At 42.9% G+C, this 21,677-nt stretch overlaps 1 protein-coding gene across 2 annotated transcripts in view; it reads right to left on the reverse strand.

The window, feature by feature from the left end:
* The window catches only part of Pi4ka (phosphatidylinositol 4-kinase alpha), a 144,111-nt gene that overhangs the window by 120,902 nt on the left and 1,532 nt on the right, over positions 1-21,677 (reverse strand). For both annotated transcript variants that reach the window (XM_036195051.1, XM_036195050.1), the window contains exons 2-3: positions 3,673-3,789; positions 194-287 (exon numbers count right to left, since the gene is read on the reverse strand). In XM_036195051.1, the coding sequence (XP_036050944.1) occupies positions 194-287; positions 3,673-3,789 (211 nt within the window). The remainder of the gene's footprint in view (positions 1-193; positions 288-3,672; positions 3,790-21,677) is intronic.

Raw genomic sequence — 21,677 nt, forward strand, 5'->3', positions numbered from 1 at the left:
GGAGAGCAGTGAGTCAGGGCAGTCACATTGCTCTAGGCACTTAAGTTGTTCCAAACCTAGTGAGACCAGCCAGAAACTGCCTATTTCCACATTTGTTTGGCTTTTTTGTTTCTTTGTTTCTTTTCTTTTCTTCCTTCCTTCCTTTCTTTCTTTCTTTTTTCTTTTTTTGCATTCAGGATAAACATGAAATTACCTCTGCCTTTACGAGCTGTGCTTTCTTCAACCCAATACACTTTTGGAAGACCTCTGAGAAGTCGAAGAAGATAAGGAACAACACAGTCTTTGTGCTAAAAAACAAACAAAACATTTTATTTAGTAAGTGACTAGTAGGCTTTTTCACATAGACTAAGCTACCTAAATCTAAGAAGCTCAGCTTCTCCAGGGACAGTGTAAAGCAGAAGTTCCCATGGTATCATCCTTCCTATCTCTATACATCACAGTCCAGAAGATGTCACAGTGCTCCACAGGACACAAACATACCCTACCGTGTGTCATGTGCAGCCTAGTGGACTTCTCTGAAGGAAAGGCCCCTAGAAGTCCCTCCCCAGAAGGTACTCACAAGCAAGTACTTAACTGCCTCCAATGACAGGGGTACAGATTGCCCAGAGCTACCCATGAGTCCTAAACTGAGGTTCTTAGGGTCAAAGTGACACTCACAGTACAAACGTCTAGACTCCATACTCTTCACTTCTTATTCCTTGTTTTCCTTCTTCTCCTTCTGTTAAATTATGTGCCTATTTTCCCTTTTAGTCCTTGAAAGCTGAGCATCAGACTTCAATGAAAGCAACTGCTTTCATTTCTTTTATTCTATCTATCTATCTATCTATCTATCTATCTATCTAACATCTATCTTTAAGGACACATGTCAATGTGTAGTCCTGGATAGCCTAGAATGCTATGTAGACCAGGCTAGGCTTGAACTAAGAGAGATTCCCTTGCCTCTGCCTCCCAAGTGCTGCAATTACAGATGTGAACCACCACCCTAGAGTGGTACTCAGCTTTCAAGCCTCTCCATTTGATGCCAAATAGAGACAGTGATTATTCTAAGCTGGGTCTAAATGAAGATTTATAAAAACAAAGGAAAACATCTATAAATTATAAAGGGCAGTGGCTAGAACATCTGTCTAGGATTCTAAAACTCCAAAGGGCTGCACTGTATTGCCTTCTGAAGAAGAGCCTAGGCTCCTCCCTATGTAATGTGGGGGCTTTAGTAGTACATAGTAAATAAACCACCTCCACTACTCTGGACACAACTGTTGCAATGATGGCTCAGGACAGACATGAAGGCAGCCAATGCATCCTGGACAGAGTCATGCAATACAATTGGGAAGTGAACCACGATAAAGACAGATCCCTTGGCCTTCTCCAGGTCTATTAAAGCACGCTGGTTCCATCTGTATCCAAAACTCCAAAGGTGGAACCAGCAGTTCAGCTAAGTTGTCATGTGCCATCTGACCCCTGGTCAATCCTTATGTAGAACCCAAATTGCATGAAAGGTAGTTTGTACTTATTTCTTCCTTCCGGTCTTAGAAAAGTCAGGTGTACGTTTGGGATTTATGAGCAACACATATGTCAAAGATATTTTAAGGAATACATATTTGAATAGCAGCAGTTTAGAAATTCTTTTCTGCCCTCTATAACTCATTTTATACTTTTTAAAAATAGTTTTTAAGATTTATTTGTTTGTTTATGTATTTATTTTATGTGCATCAGTGTTTTGCCTGTATGTATGTCTGTGTGAGGGTGTCAGATTCCCTGGAACTAGAGTTAGACAGTTGTGAGCCACCATGTGGTTGTTGGGAATTGAACCTGGGTGCTCTGTTAATACAAGTTGGCAAACAGAAAACTAGAATGGTGGAGGGTGCAGTTGAATGGTACAGTGGTTGCCTAGCACATGCAAGGCCCAGAGTTTGGGGACAAATACTGTGAAAAATTCAAATACTCAGTGAAAAATGTGGCTCTGCTTTCCCCTCAGGATCGTTGGCTGCACTGGCCCACAAGGGTGGAGGGAGCAGAATCAGGGAGCAGGATTAGGATGGCAGTGGGGACAACAGGGACAAACCTCTGGAAGACAGACTTCAGTGAATCAGCTCAACTTTATTCCAGAATATAAGGAATACACAGGATTGGGGAGCTTGGGGACAAACCCTAATTTGCATTAAGTGGCACGCTCCTATCACAAGGCTCTGCATGTGGCAGTGGGTCCTAGCACAAATCTTCTGGCAGGAATCTGTGCCAAGGGTCAAGTTAAAGATAAATCAGGCATCTGGCTTAGAAACAGCTTTTAGATAAGGTCATTCCTCTTGGCCCAGGGACATTAGGGCAGGTAGAGGCAGGAAGTTTTGCTGGGGAGGAAGGGAGTTTCCATGTTGCTGAACTTTTGGGAAAAGCTGCCACGCCATGAGAGACTGCAACCTCGACCAGCCAGCAAAGCCTTCCAACAGAAAACTATAAAAGGGTGCGTGAGCATGCCTGAAATCTCAGCAGTGGAGAAGCAGGCAGAAGGACCTACCATGTTCAAGGCCAGCCTAGTCTACATAGCTAGTTCTAGGCAAGTCTATACTAACAAACTAAGCCAGCGATATACAAGAAGACTCTGTTTCATAACACAAAATAAATAATAAATAGTGCTTATTAGAATATAATTTCTAGGAAGTACAGGCTAATGGTTTTAGATGAATATTCAAATATATAACATTATTTTCCTAATAGAACAATTAAACTTAGAATTCAAAAATAGTATCTAAAGATGACAAACAACATATAAATGAATTAGAATTGATATCGAATGATCAAGAATTTGTTTCAATTAGCACTGTCAATTATATACAACTTTGCACTGTAGCAAGAAGGCTGGGTTTTTTTGGTTTTTTTTTTTTTTAAGACATTATTTCTATTTGGTTTTGCTCTATTTTTTTAAAAAGATTTATTTATTTATTAGGCATACAGTGTTCCGCCTGTAGTCAGAGAGGGCACCAGATCTCATTATAGATGGCTGTAAGTCACCATGTGGTTGCTAGGAGTTGAACTCAGGACCTCTGGAAGAGCAGCCAGTGCTCCTAACCTCTGAGCCACCTCTCCAGCCCCAAGGCTGGGTTTTAATCCCTATCAAAATATGTACTCAAATTTTATTTCTATTCAGTTTTGATAAAGATGGTCTCATATGACTGATAAACTGTATGACTGATGAACATTTTACCTGCTACTAAAAAGCAAGCCTACTTTGTAAAATATGCAATTATATCTCAAAAGAATTTTATCTTACTTATACTCCAAAATTAAAAAAAAAAATTAAAAACCTTTAATATTTATTTTACAACACATTTTTAAAGAATCAGTAATTTGGCTGGGCATGTTGATACATGCCTTTAATCTCAGCACTGAGAGGCAGAGGCAGGCAGATCTCTGTGAGTTTGAGGCAGCCTGGGCTTCACAGTTAATCCCAGGATCACTAGGCTATGGAATGCCTCAAACTAAAAGAACAAACAATTCAGGAAGTTCCCAGATGCTCCAGGCCACTGTCCGCTTCACCTGGTCCTGCTCCTCCTCTTACTGCTTTGATTAGGTTGGAAACACACTCCTAGCACTAAAGACGAAGTAGACAAAACACCAACGCAGATTCTCATTACACCCGCTGCACACTAAAGAATTATAAACTTAGTAAAGCCTCACCTGAAGGTCAGATTCAATGAGAAAAATGCCCAGTGCAATCACTGCGTCTCGCCGTCTTTCGTCTAGTTGGAAGATTCCATGAAAATCTACTGGGCACATGCAAAGCAGCTTCTGGACCTAGAAAATAAGATTTTTTTTTAAATAAGATCTTTATCGACAGATAATTCACATAGTATACAATTTTCCTGTTTGCACAATTTGATAGACTTTAGTCCAGCATCCTCATAGGCCCATGAAACCATCACCACTTCCTTTTTTAGAACATCGCTGTCTTTAATTTCTTTCTTTTGCCGTTTATTGAAGGAGGGAGGAGGTCTTAAAAACAGGCTTACAGCACAATGGGAGAACCCTGGAGGGCAGAAGCTCGCTTCTGATGTTTTACAATCTTGCTTCTAAGCTGTTAACGCCCAATATGCTGGATACCCAGACAAGGAACTCTCCTTAAGCATTCAGGAGGGTGGAATCTCACAGAGAATTAGCATAGGGAGGATATCAAGGTCAAGGTCAGCAAGCAAGGTAACAGTTACCCAAAATGGGGGCCAGGGCCCTGCAGGTACCCCCCTTTTACTAAAAAATGAGCTTCTGACTTAGGTTGCGTAGGATGTCAGCAGGTCACCTTACCCATCAAGGAGACACCTGTCCAGGCCACACAGGCGTTCTATCTTAAGTTGGTGAGCGCCCCCCAGCATTACCGTCTCTGAATCCTCATTATCATACAGGCTCAATCACGTGAGAGCTGCAGAGTTAACTGTTGCCAAAGATCTCCAAGTGGTGCTGGGCTTGCAATCTGTGTGTTCAACACAGAAAAGACCAACAGAAGTCTTAACCCACCCATAGCCAGTAGGCTAAAGGCGACTGAGCCATTCCCTTCCTTAACAAGTCTTACTGCAAATTGGAGACCTTGTAAGATGGTATCCCAAAAGCAAATGGAACTTGAGTTTGTAAATTTATAACTTTCAAAGCCAATTGAAATGTATATAACTATTGATTTAAATTTGTCATGCCCAATAGAATGAATGATTAACTAACTGTGGTAGCTACTTTGGTGGTAGCCCACCAAAGGGCTACTTTCTAAGATCTTCCACCCAAATGTGGGTGCCAATGGTGAGATCTGTGTCAACATGCTCAAGAGGGACTGGACGGCTGAGTTGGGCATCTGACATGTGCTGCTGGTGAGTTTCAGCCACAGTGCTTTGTTGTGTTTTTAAAAATCAACTGTGAAGTAGTAGGCACAGTCAAATAAAAATCAAGTTCCCAGCCTTTCTGAAAACTAGTCCTATGACAACAAGTACTGTTCTGCAGTGTCAAGGGGTGGGCACCTACCTCACCACATGCAACAACTGTAGATTGGTACAATTAAAGTGTTTGCTTACTAGCCCCGCCCCCCCAAAAAATAAGATTTAAAAACAAAACACAAAGGGCTGAAGGGACGGCTCAGCAGTTAAGAGCACACACTGCTCTTTTAGAGGGCCTGAGTCTGCCTGTAACTCTGGTTCCAGGGGATCCAACTCCTCTGGTTTTTGCAGACACCTGCACATACCTATACATATACATACAGAAAGTTAAAAATAATAAAAATAGGTCTTTAACAAAACACAGGGCTGGAGAAACAGCTCAGTGGTAAAGAGCACCTATTGCTCTTGCAAAGGACCTGGATTAGGTTTCTCAGTGCCCAGAACTAGGTGGCTCAGAACTGTCTGTTGATACAGAAATGTGTTATATAGAAATGATAGGATAAAAGGGTAGATTATTGAATCGACTCTGAAAAAAGGGGCATATGGACATGATAAGGCAAAAAGGTAGATTACTGAATCTACTAAAAAAAGAGAGAGATAGAAATAGCAGGTTAAAAGGGTAATTATTGAATCTATTCTGAAAAGAAAAAATGAGCATATGGACATGATAAGAAAAAAGTAGATAATTGAATCTACTTTCAAAAAGCAGCTACTAGTTTTAAATATTTTATATTGGATTGGATTTTTGCATATTGAATATAAATTTTTGTATATTGATACAAATTTGAGATTGATTTTGTTAGAACATACTGTACATATACTTCTAATCTTGTTCAAGGTATTTCACCTATACATCTCATTTAACAATGTAATACAAATTGCTAATCCTGGAAAGTTATTATTACCAACTATTTAGGATAATAAAGAAATTCAGGTGTGTATTTTTGTTTTGTTTTTCGAGACAGGGTTTCTCTGTAGCTTTGGAGCCTGTCCTAGACTAGCTCTGTAGACCAGGCTGGCCTCGAACTCACAGGCAGAACTCACTGCCTCCTGAGTGCTGGGATTATAGGCGCGCGCCACCACTGCCCAGCTTTACTGTATATATTATTTGTACTTATTATATATAGTTTTTCTTATATTAATTATAACTTTCTTTTATTATTTTAGACAAAAAGGGGAAATATGGTGATATATTGTGCACCCTAATAAAATTTGCTTGAAGATCAGAGGACAGAACAAGCCACTAGATTAAACATAGCTGTCAGGCAGTGGTGGCACACACCTTTAATACTAGCACTTTGGAGGCTGAGATCCTGTGAGTTCAAAGCCACCCTGGACTACATGAGATGAGTCTAGGAGAGAAACAGAACCAGACAGTGGTGGCACACACCTTTAATCCCAGTACTTGGGAATCACACACCTTTAGTCCCAGCACTAAGAAGGAAATGTCATGGCTGGGCGGAGAAATGTATATAAGCCATGAGGAGACAGAACTAAGGGTTTTTCAGCTGGAGCTTTTTAAGTGAGGACTCAGAGGATTTCATTCATAGGATTCGTGGACTTGGTGAGGTGAGACGTGGCAGTGGCTTGTTCCTTTGACTCTCTGATCTTTCAGCATCTTTTATCCCAATATCTGGCTCCAGGTTTTTTATTAAAAGACTTTTTAACATTTGAGCTACATTCTATAGCTCTAGTTCCAGGGGATCTGATGCCTCCTCTGACTTCCTCAAGTTCTGTGTGCACATGGTGCACGTACACACACACACACACACACACACACACATACACACACACACACACACACACACACACACACACACACACACACACACAACCAGATTAACAAACAAGCAGATACACAGCCTCCACAAACAGAAGGCCAAAATCCTGCTTCATAGATAAGTCTGCCAGATATTCTAGGCCTGTAGGCCAAAGATGCATGCCCCAATGTTGCAGAGGAACCTTGGGTGAAGGCAGGACTTCTGAGGCCAGCCTGGCCACAAAAGAGCCTAGGAGGTGGGAATAGGCAGGGGAAGAGAAAGACACAAAAGTATTTCTCTCCATCTTTTAGCATTTACTCAGAAAATTTGCAACCAGCTGGGCATGGCCAACCTTTAATCCCAGCACTTGATGGCAGAGGCAGGAGGATCTCTGTGGGTTGGAGGCCAGCCTGGTCTACATAGTGAGCTCCAGGACAGATAGGACTACATAGAGAGACCATGTCTCAAAATTAATTAATGAATGGATTAAATCTGAAACTGCACATAATTCCTCTTTTCTTTGAAATGTACATGAATGCTTAGAAGGCTGGACAGGTCTTTGATCTAGGAATGTCTTTCTCAAGGAGCATCTCTAAGGAACACAAGCATCCCAGTTTCTGTACAAAGGTAAGAAACTTCCACAGATGCCTCCAAAGTACAGAATAACCCCCTGTCATAAAGATAGGAGAATTCTATTCATTGCTCTAGACAGAGCCAAATAGGCAACACAGATGGTCTACCCCCACACCCTCCACTGTTACCAGGCAAAGCACAAGGTGCCTATGAAAGTCCTCTTAAGGAACATGTAAAAATGTCTGGTTACACCTGTACAGCCAAAAGAAATGTGAGCCTTGTCTTTGCAATCTCTTAGCATTGTACCTGTGAAGCAGCTCACACTCTGATTTAATGCATACTCAGTTAACAAGGGAAGGCTGTGCTGTAGTCAGTGTCAAGCACGTGCCTAGGGAAGGCTGTGCTGTAGTCAGTGGTCAAGCACGTGCCTAGGGAAGGCTGTGCTGTAGTCAGTGGTCAATCTCCATGATGAAGGAAACAGGAGTTTTCTGCCTCTATTACTTTTGTAGGTGTTCTTGATTTGGAAGATTCTAATTTTTTCAAGACAGAGTTTCTCTGTGTAGCCCTGGCTGTCCTGGATCTCGCTCTATAGACAAGATTAACCTCAAACTCATAGAGATCTGCCTCCTGAGTGCTGGAATTAAAGGCGTGTGCCACCACTGCCTGGTAGAAGATTCTAATTTTATGTTTCCTCTTGACGGTGCCGGAAATCAAGCTGGAAGACTGGTTCAACAAAGAGCGCATGATGCTCTTGCAGATGACCTGAGTTCTGTTCTTAACGAATGTCGGCCAGCTCCAGGGGATCAGATGCCCTCTCCTGGTCCCCATAAAGACTAGACACACACACTCTCCCTCCCCTCCAATTCACACATACACAATTAAAAATAAAATATTTTTTTTTAAGTGCCTGGAAAGCCAGATATGGTGATTCACACATGTAATTCCAGCATCGGGGAAGGCAAAAACAGAAGAATTATCCATGAGTTAGGGGCTAACCTCAGATACACAGTGAGTTCTAGAATAGCCAAGGCTGTAATAGTAGGACTGTATCTCAAAAAAAAAAAAAAAAAAAAAGGAAATATGTCTAGAGCAGTGGGGTTCTCAACCTGTGGGTTGCAACCCGTTTGGGGGTCACATATCAGATATCCTATATACCAGATATTTACAATTCAAAACAGTAGCAAAATTACAGTTATGAAGTAGCAACGAAATAATGTTATTGTCGGAGGTCAGCACAACATGAAGAAATGTATTAAAAGGCTGTGGCATTGTCTAGAGAGATGGCTCAGTGGTTAAGAGTACTTGTAGTTCTTTTAGAGGGCCCAGGTTTAATTCCTAGCACCTACACGGTAGTTTACAACCAGTTTCAGGGGACTGAATGCCCTCTTATCTCCAAAGGCACCAGGCACACATGTGACACATATTCATACATGTAGAAAAAACACATACACACATAAAACAAAATAATTAGAAAAAATACTTTAAAGGGAAAAATAAAGTGTCTTAAAGAAGGAGGGGTACTGAGGATTCAAACCAGAGCCTCAGACATGCTACACAAGTACCCCACCACACTGAATATACCCCTAACCTTCAGACATGCTACACAAGTACCCTACCACACTGAATATACCCCTAACCCTCAGACATGCTACACAAGTACCCCACCACACTGAATATACCCCTAACCCTCAGACATGCTACACAAGTACCCTACCACACTGAATATACCCCTAACCCTCAGACATGCTACACAAGTACCCTACCACACTGAATATACCCCTAACCCTCAGACATGCTACAACAAGTACCCCCCCCACACTGATGATACTACCCCTAACCCTCAGACATGCTACACAAGTACCCTACCACACTGAATATACCCCTAACCCTCAGACATGCTACACAAGTACCCTACCACACTGAATATACCCCTAACCCTCAGACATGCTACACAAGTACCCCACGAATATACCCCTAACCCTCAGACATGCTACACAAGTACCCTACCACACTGAATATACCCCTAACATTCAGACATGCTACACAAGTACCCCACCACACTGAATATACCCCTAACCCTCAGACATGCTACACAAGTACCCACCACACTGATATACCAACTAACATGCTACACAAGTACACCACACTGAATATACCCCTAACCCTCAGACATGCTACACAAGTACCCTACCACACTGAATATACCCCTAACCCTCAGACATGCTACACAAGTACCCCACCACACTGAATATACCCCTAACATTCAGACATGCTACACAAGTACCCACCACTGATCTTACTCAGACATGCTACACAAGTACCCTACACACTGAATATACCCCTAACCCTCAGACATGCTACACAAGTACCCCACCACACTGAATATACCCCTAACCCTCAGACATGCTACACAAGAATTACTCAAACGCCTGAATATACCCCAACCTCAACACCTCTACACAATAAACTCTCAGACTATACTACACAAGTAACCTATACACACTGAATATACCCCTAACCCTCAGACATGCTACACAAGTACCCTACCACACTGAATATACCCCTAACCCTCAGACATGCTACAAAGTCCCACCTCACAACTGTGAAATACCCTAACTCGAACATGCTACACAAGTACCCTACCACACTGAATATACCCCTAACCCTCAGACATGCTACACAAGTACCCTACCACACTGAATATACCCCTAACATTCAGACATGCTACACAAGTACCCTACCACACTGAATATACCCCTAACATTCAGACATGCTACACAAGTACCCCATTTCACACACTGAATTACCCTAACATTCATGCTACACAAGTACCCCACCACATTGAACTATACTTCTACCCCTTTTTATACTTTTTTTTTTTTAGAGACAGTGTCTCACTAAATTGTTCAGACTGTCCTTGAACTCTCTCTAATCCAGGCAGACCTTTGACTTGAGGGCCTCCTGATTTTGGCCCCAAGTGGGTGGGATTATATATCAGCACCACAAGGTCTGATATGAAAGAAGGAACCCCACCCCTGAAAGAGAGGGTTTCTCTGATCTGCTTCTCTGCCTCCCCAGTGCTGGGATCAAAGGCATGCACTGCCACCAATGCCACCACAGCCACCACAGCCACCTGGCTTTTGAAAGGCAACTTTTGGTAGGGTGATCAGGGAGGGCCTGCAAAGGTGCCCACTAAACTATGATCTGAAAAACGAAGAAGCAAACGGAGGAAATCGGGAAAGAGAATTTCCAGTGGGAAAGAGAGCAGATTTGCCTAAAATTCACATCCTGGCAAAGACAGTGCCCACAGAGCTACCAGCCAACTGGTACCTGGCTGTAGGTTATCAGCAGTGGAGGGCAGAGGCCTCTAGTGTTTAGAACAGAAGTCTAGAAGAGCCCCTCTGGCCGCTGCATAAAGAATAGACTTTGGAGGACAGGAGACCCCAATGGAAACTAACTAGCTCAGGAGTGTTTGGAAGGATTCGATGACAGATGGGATCTTACGAGAGAGAAAGATTACTCTTGTTGCTTCTTTGCCACACTAAAAAAATATCCAAGGACCAACACCCAAGGCAGGGAAACTAGAAATATTCCATGCAAGAACTAAGTAGAGGGATATTTAACTGGAAACGCTGAAGTTAAAGGTAAATCAACTCAGGTATTTGAAGAACCCCAGTGACCCAATCTGCCAGGTGCTCCCCTAGCAGGGCTGTAATTGCACTCACCTGTCTGCCACAGCTGCCTCTGACATCTACCCACCCTCTTCCCACCGTCACTTAGTCTGTTCAGACTTTACCCACAACAGTGCAGTAGTCCTCCTCCCCCTCCCCCTCCTCTCCCTCCCCCTCCTCCTCCTCTGCATCAGCAGGTGCCAACAGCCTCTCTGGCTACTGTACTCTAAAGGGAAGTGCTGAACTGAAGCCCTTCTCCCTATAATCAAGGGTCAGGATGGATTCCCTCTCACAGGACAGGGGCTTTGGGTTGGGTTTGGTTAGATTTTGCTTGCTTGTTCCTTTGTTTCCTAGGTGTTAGCCTTTATCTGGAAACTAATACCCAGAATTAGTTTCTGGGTATTAACTCTAAAATACTGTGGCATAAAAATCAGCAGTATTGGGGCTGGAGAGATGGCTCAGAGGTTAAGAGCACTGACTGCTCTTCCATTGGTCCTGTGTTCAATGCCCAGAAACTACATGGTGGCTCACAACCATCTACAATGAGATCTGGTGCCCTCTTCTGGCCTGTAGACATACATGCAGACAGAACACTGTATACACAATGAATAAATAAGTAAATAAATAAATAAATCTTTAAAAAAAAATCAGCAGTATCAACATGTCCCGACTTTATGGCCTGTGCAGTTATCACCTTACAGGGAGAGTCCTAAAGGACTGTTGAGTCCTCACAACCTTGTCTCCTCAGGGTTGCCAGGGCCTATGTTGACTTCAAACTACCATGCCTGCTCAACTAAAAACATTTAAATAGAAATAATTTGTAATGAGTCTTTTTGTGTCTCATAAGCCAGCTTCCAAGTAATGACATGGAGACTTCTTATTAATTATGAAAACTTGGCCTATAGCTTAGGTTTGTTCCTAACTAGCTCTTATAACTTAAGTCAACTCATATTTTTATTAATCTATGTTCTACTGTTGTGGAATATTATTTTAACTAGGCAAAGATGTGTTGCATTTGTTTATGCTGAGGATTATGACTTTAACTGTGTAAAGGTGTGATACATTTGTTTGTGTGCATTTGTTTAATTATGTAAAGATGAGTTGCACTTGTTTCACCTTGCCTGCCTAAGGCACCTGATTGGTCTAATAAAGAGCAGAATGGTCAATGCTGGGCAGAGAAAGGATAGGTGGGGCTGGCGGGCAGAGAATAAAAACAGGAGGAGAAATCTAGGTGAGAGATAGATGGGGGAAATGAAAAACGATAGAAGAGAAAGAGGAGAAGAGGGGCATGTCTGGGGCCAGAAGCCAGGCACCCACCAGCCAGACATGATAAGCAGTGAAAGAAAGCTTTTACCTCTCTCCCATTCTGTGTGTCTGAATCTTTCTGTGTCTCCATTGTCTTTAGCACACCTAGATTTATCTCATACTTCTCTCTATGCTCAGAAGTCTCGCCTATACCTTCTGCCCAGCTATTGGCCACTCAGCTCTTTATTAAACCATTCACAATGACACATCTTCACACAGTGTACAAATACTCCACAACAGTAATTTGTGACCATGCAGAAATGACAGTAAAAGCTGGGCCTACAATTTTAGGATGTAAAGGGAAGATATCAAAAAGAACTAATAAGTAAGTCAGATATATGTAAAAATGACTCAGTGATTGATTATACACTGGTAAGGAAGGAAGTATAATGACCTTCCCAAACATGTCTGTGTCCCAATCTCTGAACCTCTGACTTTGACACAGAGAAGGAATCCTTCTGGTTACTGTGAGTAATCCCATGGCAATCACAATGGACTGTAGAATAAACAGAATCTAGACAATACGGTGACAAGGAAGAGGCAGGAAACTGACAGCATCTGGGCAGTGACTCAGGCCTGCAATCCCCATTCAAGAGGCCAAGGCAGGACTGCTACAAGTTCAAGGGCAGCCTGGGCTATCAGACCTTGTCTCTAAATGCATAAGTAAGTAATAAAGGGCAGTAGAGAGAGAACTTTTTCAGAAGAGTGCTTGATATGCAAGCATGAGGAACTGAGTTCTTGTCTCCACCTCCCACACAACCTGAGGAGCTCTGCAACTGCAGCCAAGTTTGAGTCCTAAGGATTCAAACCCAGTCTTCTCATACTAACAGCAAGTGCTTCTCCCACTGAACAGACTCCCCAGCCTTGCTCTTCTCCCTATTTATTTCTCACTTTGGTTTGGTTTCTCGAGACAGGGCTTTTGAGACATTTACATTACCCACTTAAGTCCCAGGGAGCACTACAGAAGGGTAGGGAAAACATAAGGTCAGAGGATGGGGAGGAGGCTACATTTTTCTTGTTAATGTGGCAGGAGACCCCAATTATCTCAGCTCCAATTGAAAGCCTCCCCATGTTGCTCCAATAAGAGCACAGTAGAATCATAATACCATGGTACCATGTGAAACAAGAGACATTGGTATGTAAGGCCTGCGTTCACAGTTAACATGGCAGAGGGGAGAGGAGGTGCTCGAGTGAGCACACATATGCACAATATTTTTGTATGATGTTTGCACGTGTGCCTATCTGTATCCATGAGGAGGTCAGAGGATGACCTCAGGTGTCAGTCCTTGCCTTCTACCTTTTCATTTATTTATTTATGCACTTGAGATAGGGTCTTTTGTTGCTTGCTGCTGCATACTCCCTCCTGGCTGGCCTACCAGCCTCTGGAGATTCTCTTGTTTCTGCCTCCCATCTCGCTGTAGGAGTGCCAGAATTACAGATGCATGCTAGCTACCAGACCTTGTTTACATGGGGACTGAAGATTTGAACTCAGGTGTACACACACATCACGCACACATGCACATATGCAGCCTGCATTTTACCCACTAATCCATCTCCTGAGTCCATTGATTTTTTATTTATTATTTGTATGTGTACATGGTGTGACTGCACAGATACATGTGCCAGTGTACACACAGAGCCTGGTCAGAGGACAGCTGTAGAGTCAGTTCTTCTTCTTACACCTCTGTGTGGTTCCAGGGGTAAACTCAGGTCCTCAGGCAACATGGGACTATGCTTGCTGAGCTACTGGTCCCTATTTAATACTTTTGAAACCAAAATGATGACAAGTACCTGAAATTACTAAATGCAAAAGCGGGCATGCTACAAACTTAATTAACTTTTTAAAAAGTGGTGTTACACATCCATAATTTCAGCTCTTAGGATTCTGAGAACCTGTTGAAAATAAACAATGAAGAAGGGAGAGAATCCCAATGCGATCCAAGCACACATCTACTATCCCAGTACTAGGGAGGCTGAGGCAAGCAGACAGAAAGCTTAAGGATAACCTGTGCCACATACCAAGACCCTGTCTTTGTTTGTTTGTTTGTTTGTTTGTTTGTTTTGAGACAGGGTTTCTCTGTGTATCTTTGGGCTATCCTGGAACTTATTCTGTAGAAAAGGTTGGCCTTGAACTCACAGAGATCCACCTACCTCTGCCTCCTGAGTATTGGGATTAAAGGCATGCGCCAGACCCTGAATTAAGAATAAAGAAAGAGAAGCTGGAGAGATGGTTCAATGGTTAATAGCACTTGTTGCTCTTGCAGAGGACCCAAGTTCAGCACCCACAACCATCTGTAACTCCACACATAGTATGCATATGTACATTCAAGCAAAACACTTATACACATAAACAAACAAACAAATAAATCTTTAAGTGAAAGTTTCTAAAAATAAAGAAAAATGGCTAAGCATGGTGACAAATCTCAGCACTCTAGGAAGCAGAGACAGGTGGTTCTCTACGAGTGTTAGGCCAGCCTGGTCTACATAGTGAGACCCTATCTTAAAAATACAGGGTGGGCTAGAGAGATAGTTCAGTAGTTAAGGCCACATACTGCTCTTCCAGAAGACCCACTTTTAATTCCTAGCACACATATTGGGTGGCTCACAACAGCATGTAACTCCAGTTCCAGGGGATCTGACACCCTTAGGCATCTTTAGACTGCATTCACAAGCACAACCATATTCCTCCCCGGCCCAATACACATAATCAAACGTCAATAAGCACTGTGGCAATGCTTTTACCTGCTCACTTACGGAAACACCAAAGCAAGAGAAAGTAAGCAGCCCTCCCTCCTAAGCAGGACACAGAGAGGAAACACTTGATGAGGATCAACCCTAACAAGCTGTGGCAAGCTATGTAGGTCAAAAGAAAGCTACTATAGTCGTGCTGCCAAAGCTGCCAAACTACTTTTTTTGTTACTGGAAACCTGAGAGAGTCCTTCCAGAAACACAAATTCTCTGGGAACTAAAAGCTAAGTTTAAAGAATCAGTGGTATGAGTTTCATTGTTAAACTTTTTATTTTATCTACTTTTATTTTATGTGCATTGGTGTTTTGCCTGCAGGTCAGATCTTTGAGTTACAGACAGTTGTGAGCTGCCATGTGAGTGCTGGGATATGAACCCGGATCCTTTGGGAGAGCAGTCAGTGTCCTTAACCACTCGGCCATATTTCCAGCCCAAACGTTTAAAAAAAAAAAAAAAAAAGGGCAGGGTCTAGGGCTGGAGAGATGGCTCAGAGGTTAGCAGCACTGGCTGCTCTTCCAAAGGTCCTGAGTTCAATTCCCAGCAACCATATGGTGGCTCCCAACCATCTGTAATGAGATCTGGTGCCCTCTTCTGGCTTGCAGGGATAAGTGCAGACAGAACACTGCAACAAATAAATAAAGACAGGGTCTAGCAGGGGGTAACGTTGGGGTGGGATGGGGGGGGGGGAGGGGTGGCAAATGCCTTTGATCCCAGCACTCAGGAGGCAGGGGCAGGTGGATCTCTGTGAGTTCGAGGCCAGCCTGGTCTACAGAGTGAGATCTAGGAGAGGCACCAAAACCTCACAGAGAAACCCTGTCTTGAGAAAAAAAAAACAAAAAAACAAAAAACAAAACAAAACAAAAAACAAGAAAAAAACAAGACTGGAGGCTATTTCCTGGGAACCATCCACCTGGGCAGTATTTAATGAAAGCTTACTTGAAATTTGGCTCAAAATTGTGGTAGTGATCTTATTCTGGCCCAGTGGGATTAACAAGATAAGCACAGGGCTTCAGGAAGCCCACTGTCCTAGATCCCTAGCCATCCATTCCTTCAGCTACAGGTTAGGGTTTAACAAGCTCATCTTCTGGAGCTCAAAAACTCAGTCTGTCCCTAATGCCACAATGGCATCTAAGTAGCACATCAATAGCAAAGATCCTGGAGACAGGACGTCATTCTCATCCTGGGGAAAGGACTCTGGAAAAGGCCTCCTAGGACAGGGAGAGGAATGCAAGGCCACTAAATCTGTCGAGGATTTTAGTGACACAGAGTGCCCCGTTGGTACAATGGGCCAGAGGAGAAGCAGGTGTAGGCCACTGTATTTCCCGGAAGCAGAGGAAGTATGGCCAGACAGCCAGGAAGGAATTTGGTAGGGGCTGCTCAGTCACATTCTGAAGCAGGGCAAGCCCAGGAAACTAGAGTGAGGTGACCAGGCCACTGGAATACGGGAACAGGAGCCCGGAAACAAACCTCGAAGAGGAGTCCTGCACTGAGAAGCCTGTTTCTTCTTCCTTTCTCTGCTCTCATCTTTCTCCTAGAGAGCTGAGGACTGAGAACTCAGTCTCAAAGGACTTCACAGAAGTACTCTGGATGGGAGACTCCAATTCCAGGGGTGAAGATTTGGAGAGATCCAAGTCTTAGAGACAGCTTATAAGGAAAAAGTCAAAGCTCAGACAGGAATCAAATTATTCTAACTGTGCACACGCCTTTAACCCAGCACTCAAGAGGCAGAGGCAGGAGGATCTCTGAGTTTAAAGCCAGCCAGATCTACAGAGCAAGTTTCAGGACAGTTCTGAACTAAGTACGTAGCTCAGTTGGTACAGGGATTGCTTGCCTAGTATGGACGAAGCTGTGTTCAACCCTGAACACTGGTTATACATGCCTGTTATCCGACCACTGGAGACACCCTAGCACACACGTCTGGAGTCTTGTGGTTAGTGTAGATGTGGCAGGAGTCTTAGTGACAGGCTCAGAACGCCTCAGTAGATGGGGGACTTGCTGCTGGTTAGACAAATCACCAACTTAGAGCTGTTTCTTTTTCTCTTGGACTCTCACTTCACAGTGAACAGTAGCAGCTCGATAAATGCTTCTGAATGAAAGCATGAATTAAGTAATTAGAAAAAAATAAAATCTAATGAGAAGTCATAGTTTGGTCTCACAGTTTGGGATTAAAGGAAATAAACACAACTGTGGTGTGTGAAGGGACAAATATAGGGAGTGTATGTCATTAAGGTGCCTTAGGTGCCAATCACATCAGAGTGGCCTGCATTACCAATGCTAAACTCGGCTGTCAAGTCTAGTCCCTGTCATACCAAAGCACTGAGCCTTTCTCACGTCCATGTGACCTGTACTAAGTCCCCTGACGCCTCTCTGAAAGAAAAGAGGAGAGAAAAATGGAAAAAAATGGGCCAGAGAGAGGGCTCTTTAGTGAAGAGCAGCAGCTGCTCAATTACCAGCCCCCACATGGCAGCTCATGACCATCTGCAACTCCAGTTCCAAGGAGAACTGACGCCCTCTTCTGGGCCTCTGAGGGGCACCAGGCGCACTCATAGTATACAGGCAAACACCCATCGCACAAGAGTTAGAAAGACAGAGGAGTGTGTGTTGGTTTTTCAGCACTCATCTATCTATTACACGTCTCCATTTTTGCTGCCTAGGAAAACACACAGGAACCTGAGGGATTTTCTTGCCCCTAGAAGTGCTGAGGGCATCTTTTCAAGTATTTAAAGTCAGCAGTGAATGTGCTGAAGAGGCTGCCGGGAAACAGTCAACAGTACCACTGTGTTCCAACCAGGAAAAGAAACTCAGGCTGCACTGAAACTGGAAAGGCAGCCCAGTGCTTAGGGCACTGGCTGTTCTTTCAGAGGACCACGTTCAATTCCCAGCACCCACATTTCCAGGAGATATGAAGGCCTCCTCTGGCCTCCACAGGACCAGGCATGAGTGTGGTGCACAGACATGCATGCAGGGAAAATATCAACACACTTAAGCTACTTTTTTATAAAATTAAAAAATATATACCTAGACATAGAAAATTTTAAATGCTATAAAAAAAAGTTCAAAAATGTAAAATAAGAAACTTTGAGCCTTACATACCAAGAAAACACCAGTTTTACAAAACAATCTAAGTACTAGCTCATTTGATTTAAAACAAACCAAAACCAAAGCAAAACAGCAACAACAAAACCCAGCAAAATTTAAAAACAAATGAATGCTTTATAGACCCTGAGTAAAATAATTTTCATTGAAGCACAAAAAATTAAAACATTCTCTTTTTAATTTTTGTAATTCTTTACTGTGAAATAACTTAGAAGGTATGTTTGAAGTAAACTGATAACTGATCAAGGAATTATAATTTGGGTTATAAAACTCTTACTTTGAAAAATTGGGTTTTTGTTTGGGTTTTTCTTTAGACAAGGATTCTCTGTGTAGCCCTGGCTGTCTTAGAATTCATTCTGTAGACCAGGCTGGCCTCAAATTCAACGATTTGCCTGCTTCTGCCTCCTGAGTGCTAGGATTAAAGGAGTGAGCCACCATTAATTTTACAGTGTGTGTGTGTGTGTGTGTGTGTGTGTGTGTGTGTGTGCGCGCACACACACATAGCTACAACTTGTGGGAGTTGGTTCTCTCTTTCCACAGTGTGGGTCCCAGGAATCAAGCTCAGGTTGTAGGGCTTGGTAGCTGCATTAGTAAGGGTTCTCTAGAGGGACGGAAGTAATAGAATGAATCGATATCGAAAGGCCACTTATTTGAGTGGCTTATAAGCCGTGGTCCAACTAGTCCAACAATTGCTGTCTCCTGACAGAAAGGCCAAGATTCTGGTAGTCGCTCACTTCACAAGGCTGAGGTCTCAGGTGGGCTTCAGTCTAAGTAGGTTCTAATACCATTGAAGGAATGTCTTGACAGCAGGATAGATCTTCCCAGCAAGAGAATGGGCAAGCAGGCTAAAAGCAGTGTTTTTCTTTTATGTAGGCTGCCACCAGAAGGTGTGGCCCAGATTTAGGGTGGGTCTTCCCACCTCAAATGAGCCAGTCAAGAATATCCCCCACAGGTGTGCCCAGTTGCTTGGGTTTTAGTTGATTCCAGATGTGATCATATTGATAACCCAGATTAGTATCCCAGTGGAACAGCATTTACCTACTGAACCATCGTACCAAACCACAACACTCTTGCTTTAATGAAAATTCCAAGGCTGAAGAGATGGCCCAGTGGTTAAGAATATTTCTTGCTCCTGCAGAAGACCTGGGGTCCAGCTCCCAGCACCCACCCATAATCTAGTCTGGGGGGGATCTAACACCTCCATCTAACCTCTGGAGGGCAGCAGGCACACGTGCTGCACATATATACTGCAGATAAAACATTTATACACATTAAATAGAAATAAGTCTTTTAAAAGAACAAAAACTTAAACAGTGTGTGTGTGTGTGTGTGTGTGTGTGAGAGAGAGAGAGAGAGAGAGAGGGAAAAGGAAGAGAGAGAGAGAGAGAGAGAGAGAGAGAGAGAGAGATCATATACCATACACAGAGTTCAGGCACAATGGATCACACTCACCAAATAGGAAATAGAGGGAACAGTTGAAATGCCAAATTCTCAGATGCCTGCCAATGGCCAATCTCACAAGCAAGTCGTGCAAAGGCAGAAGCCTTGGATCTGCTCTGTTAACTCTTTTGCACAGAAGTGATTGCTAAATATGGTCAGTGTTTCTAAGTGCTTTCCAAAACAAGTAGTTTTATGGACTTTAAATTACCTTTAAATTATACTGTGGTCTTGACAACTCAAGCAATTAATGACAAGAAACAAAACTAACAAGGTTACAATTAAGAAATTTGAAGGTCTTGTTTTGTATTGATTTGGTTACTAGCAATCAAAGCCAGGGCCTTGTTCATGATAAGCAAGTATTCTGCCGAACACACACACTCTACCATTGACCTATATCCAGGGCTCCCACAATGTTCTTTTAAATGTTATTTGTTTGTTTTTATGTTTATTGAGTGTGTCTGTGTCTATCATCTTACCTACCTTCCACGTTTTTGTAACTAATGCACAATAAGAAACAAGTTGAGCTCAAAGTGCACTTTTCAGTTTGCTGAATGAGAAAGAAAGCTATTACTGTTAAAGATGAAGGACAATCTTAAGAATCACCCAGTTTAGGAACTGGTGAGATGGTTCAGTCATTAAGGGGGTAACTGCTCTTCCAGAAGACCTGGGTTTGATTATTAGCACCCATATAGTGGCTCATAAGCATCTATAACTCTAGCCCTAAGGGTTCTGATGCCTTCTTCTGGCCTCCATGGGCACACCATCCAAGTGGTGCACAGATATATGTATATATGAAACACTCACACATATAAAATAAGATAACCTGAAATGACCCAGTTCAAGCTGGCAAGATTAACATGTGGGTAGAGACTCTTGCCACCACGCCTGACAACCTGAGCCCAGAAGCCACATGGTGAAGGGGAACCAGCTCCCACAAGTTCTGACTTCCTTCTCTACTTCTCTAAAGAAATGTAAACATAATTTTTTGGAGGGGAGGGTTAAGATTTATTTATTTTTATTTCATTAGTGCATTAGTGTTTTCCATTGTGTAGATCTGTGTACCATAAGCATGCAGTGCCCATGGAAAACAGAAGAACATATCAGAACCCCTGGAACTGGAGTTACAGACAGTTGTGAGCATCATGTGGGTACTGGAACTTGAACCTGGGTCCTCCAGAAGAGCAGTCAGTGCATTTAACGCTAAGCCATCTCTCCAGCCCTTCATAGGCTGGTTTTTATTCATGTCTTTTCATTGACCTTCCTAAAACCCCTACCAATTATTGTTCTGCATTTTGGGTTTGGGGATTTTACAAGAGAGAACCAGCATGTGGATTGACCTGTCAATCATACTTGTGTAATGGCACACACTGTCAATTCCAGCACTTGGGAAGCAGAAGCAGGTGGAGCTCTGAGAGTTAAAGGCCAGCTTGGTATCCTTCAGGAGTTCCAGGAAAGCCAGAGCTTTGTGAGATCCTGTCTCCACCAAAGGGGGCAAGGCAAGGAGGGGGAGTTTGCTCAGTTCATAAAGACCCATGCAGCCAAGCCTGACAACCTGTCCATCTCTAGCACCCGCATGGTGGGGGAGAGAACTGACTCCTGCAAGGTGTCCAGTGACCTCCACATGCCCACAATAGCACATAACTATGAAGAAAATAAAGTGAGGGTTTGAACAGATGGCTCAGCTGTTCCAAGCACTGGATGCTCTTCCAAAAGACTCCTGTTTGGTTCTCTGCACTCATGTGGTAGTCCACATGATTCCAGTTCTAAGGGAATGCCCTCTTTGGACCTCTGTAAGTAGCAGGCAAATACATGGTGTACAGAACATATATGCAGGCAAACACTCATACACATAAAATAAAAATAAAATAGTTTTTAAAAAGCAAGTAATAGGGATAAAAATGTATTTGCATGGTTGCACCACTCAAACTCATATTCTTACACTTAAACATACACCTTTTTCCTTTTGAGTCAGGATCTTGATATGTTGTACCAGAATTCCTAGACCATCTAATTTTTTTTTTCACTTAAAGATGTTATTTTTATTATTTATTTGTGTGTGTGTGTGTGTGTGTGTGTGTGTGTGTGTGCAAGTGCACATGGAGGCCAGAAGAGGGCTTTTCTCATCCCCTGAAGCTGGAGTTATGAGCAGTTGTAAACTGACAGACACAGGTAATGAGAAC

The sequence above is a fragment of the Onychomys torridus genome, chromosome 8 (assembly GCF_903995425.1).
Source record: "Onychomys torridus chromosome 8, mOncTor1.1, whole genome shotgun sequence".
Taxonomy (NCBI): domain Eukaryota; kingdom Metazoa; phylum Chordata; class Mammalia; order Rodentia; family Cricetidae; genus Onychomys; species Onychomys torridus.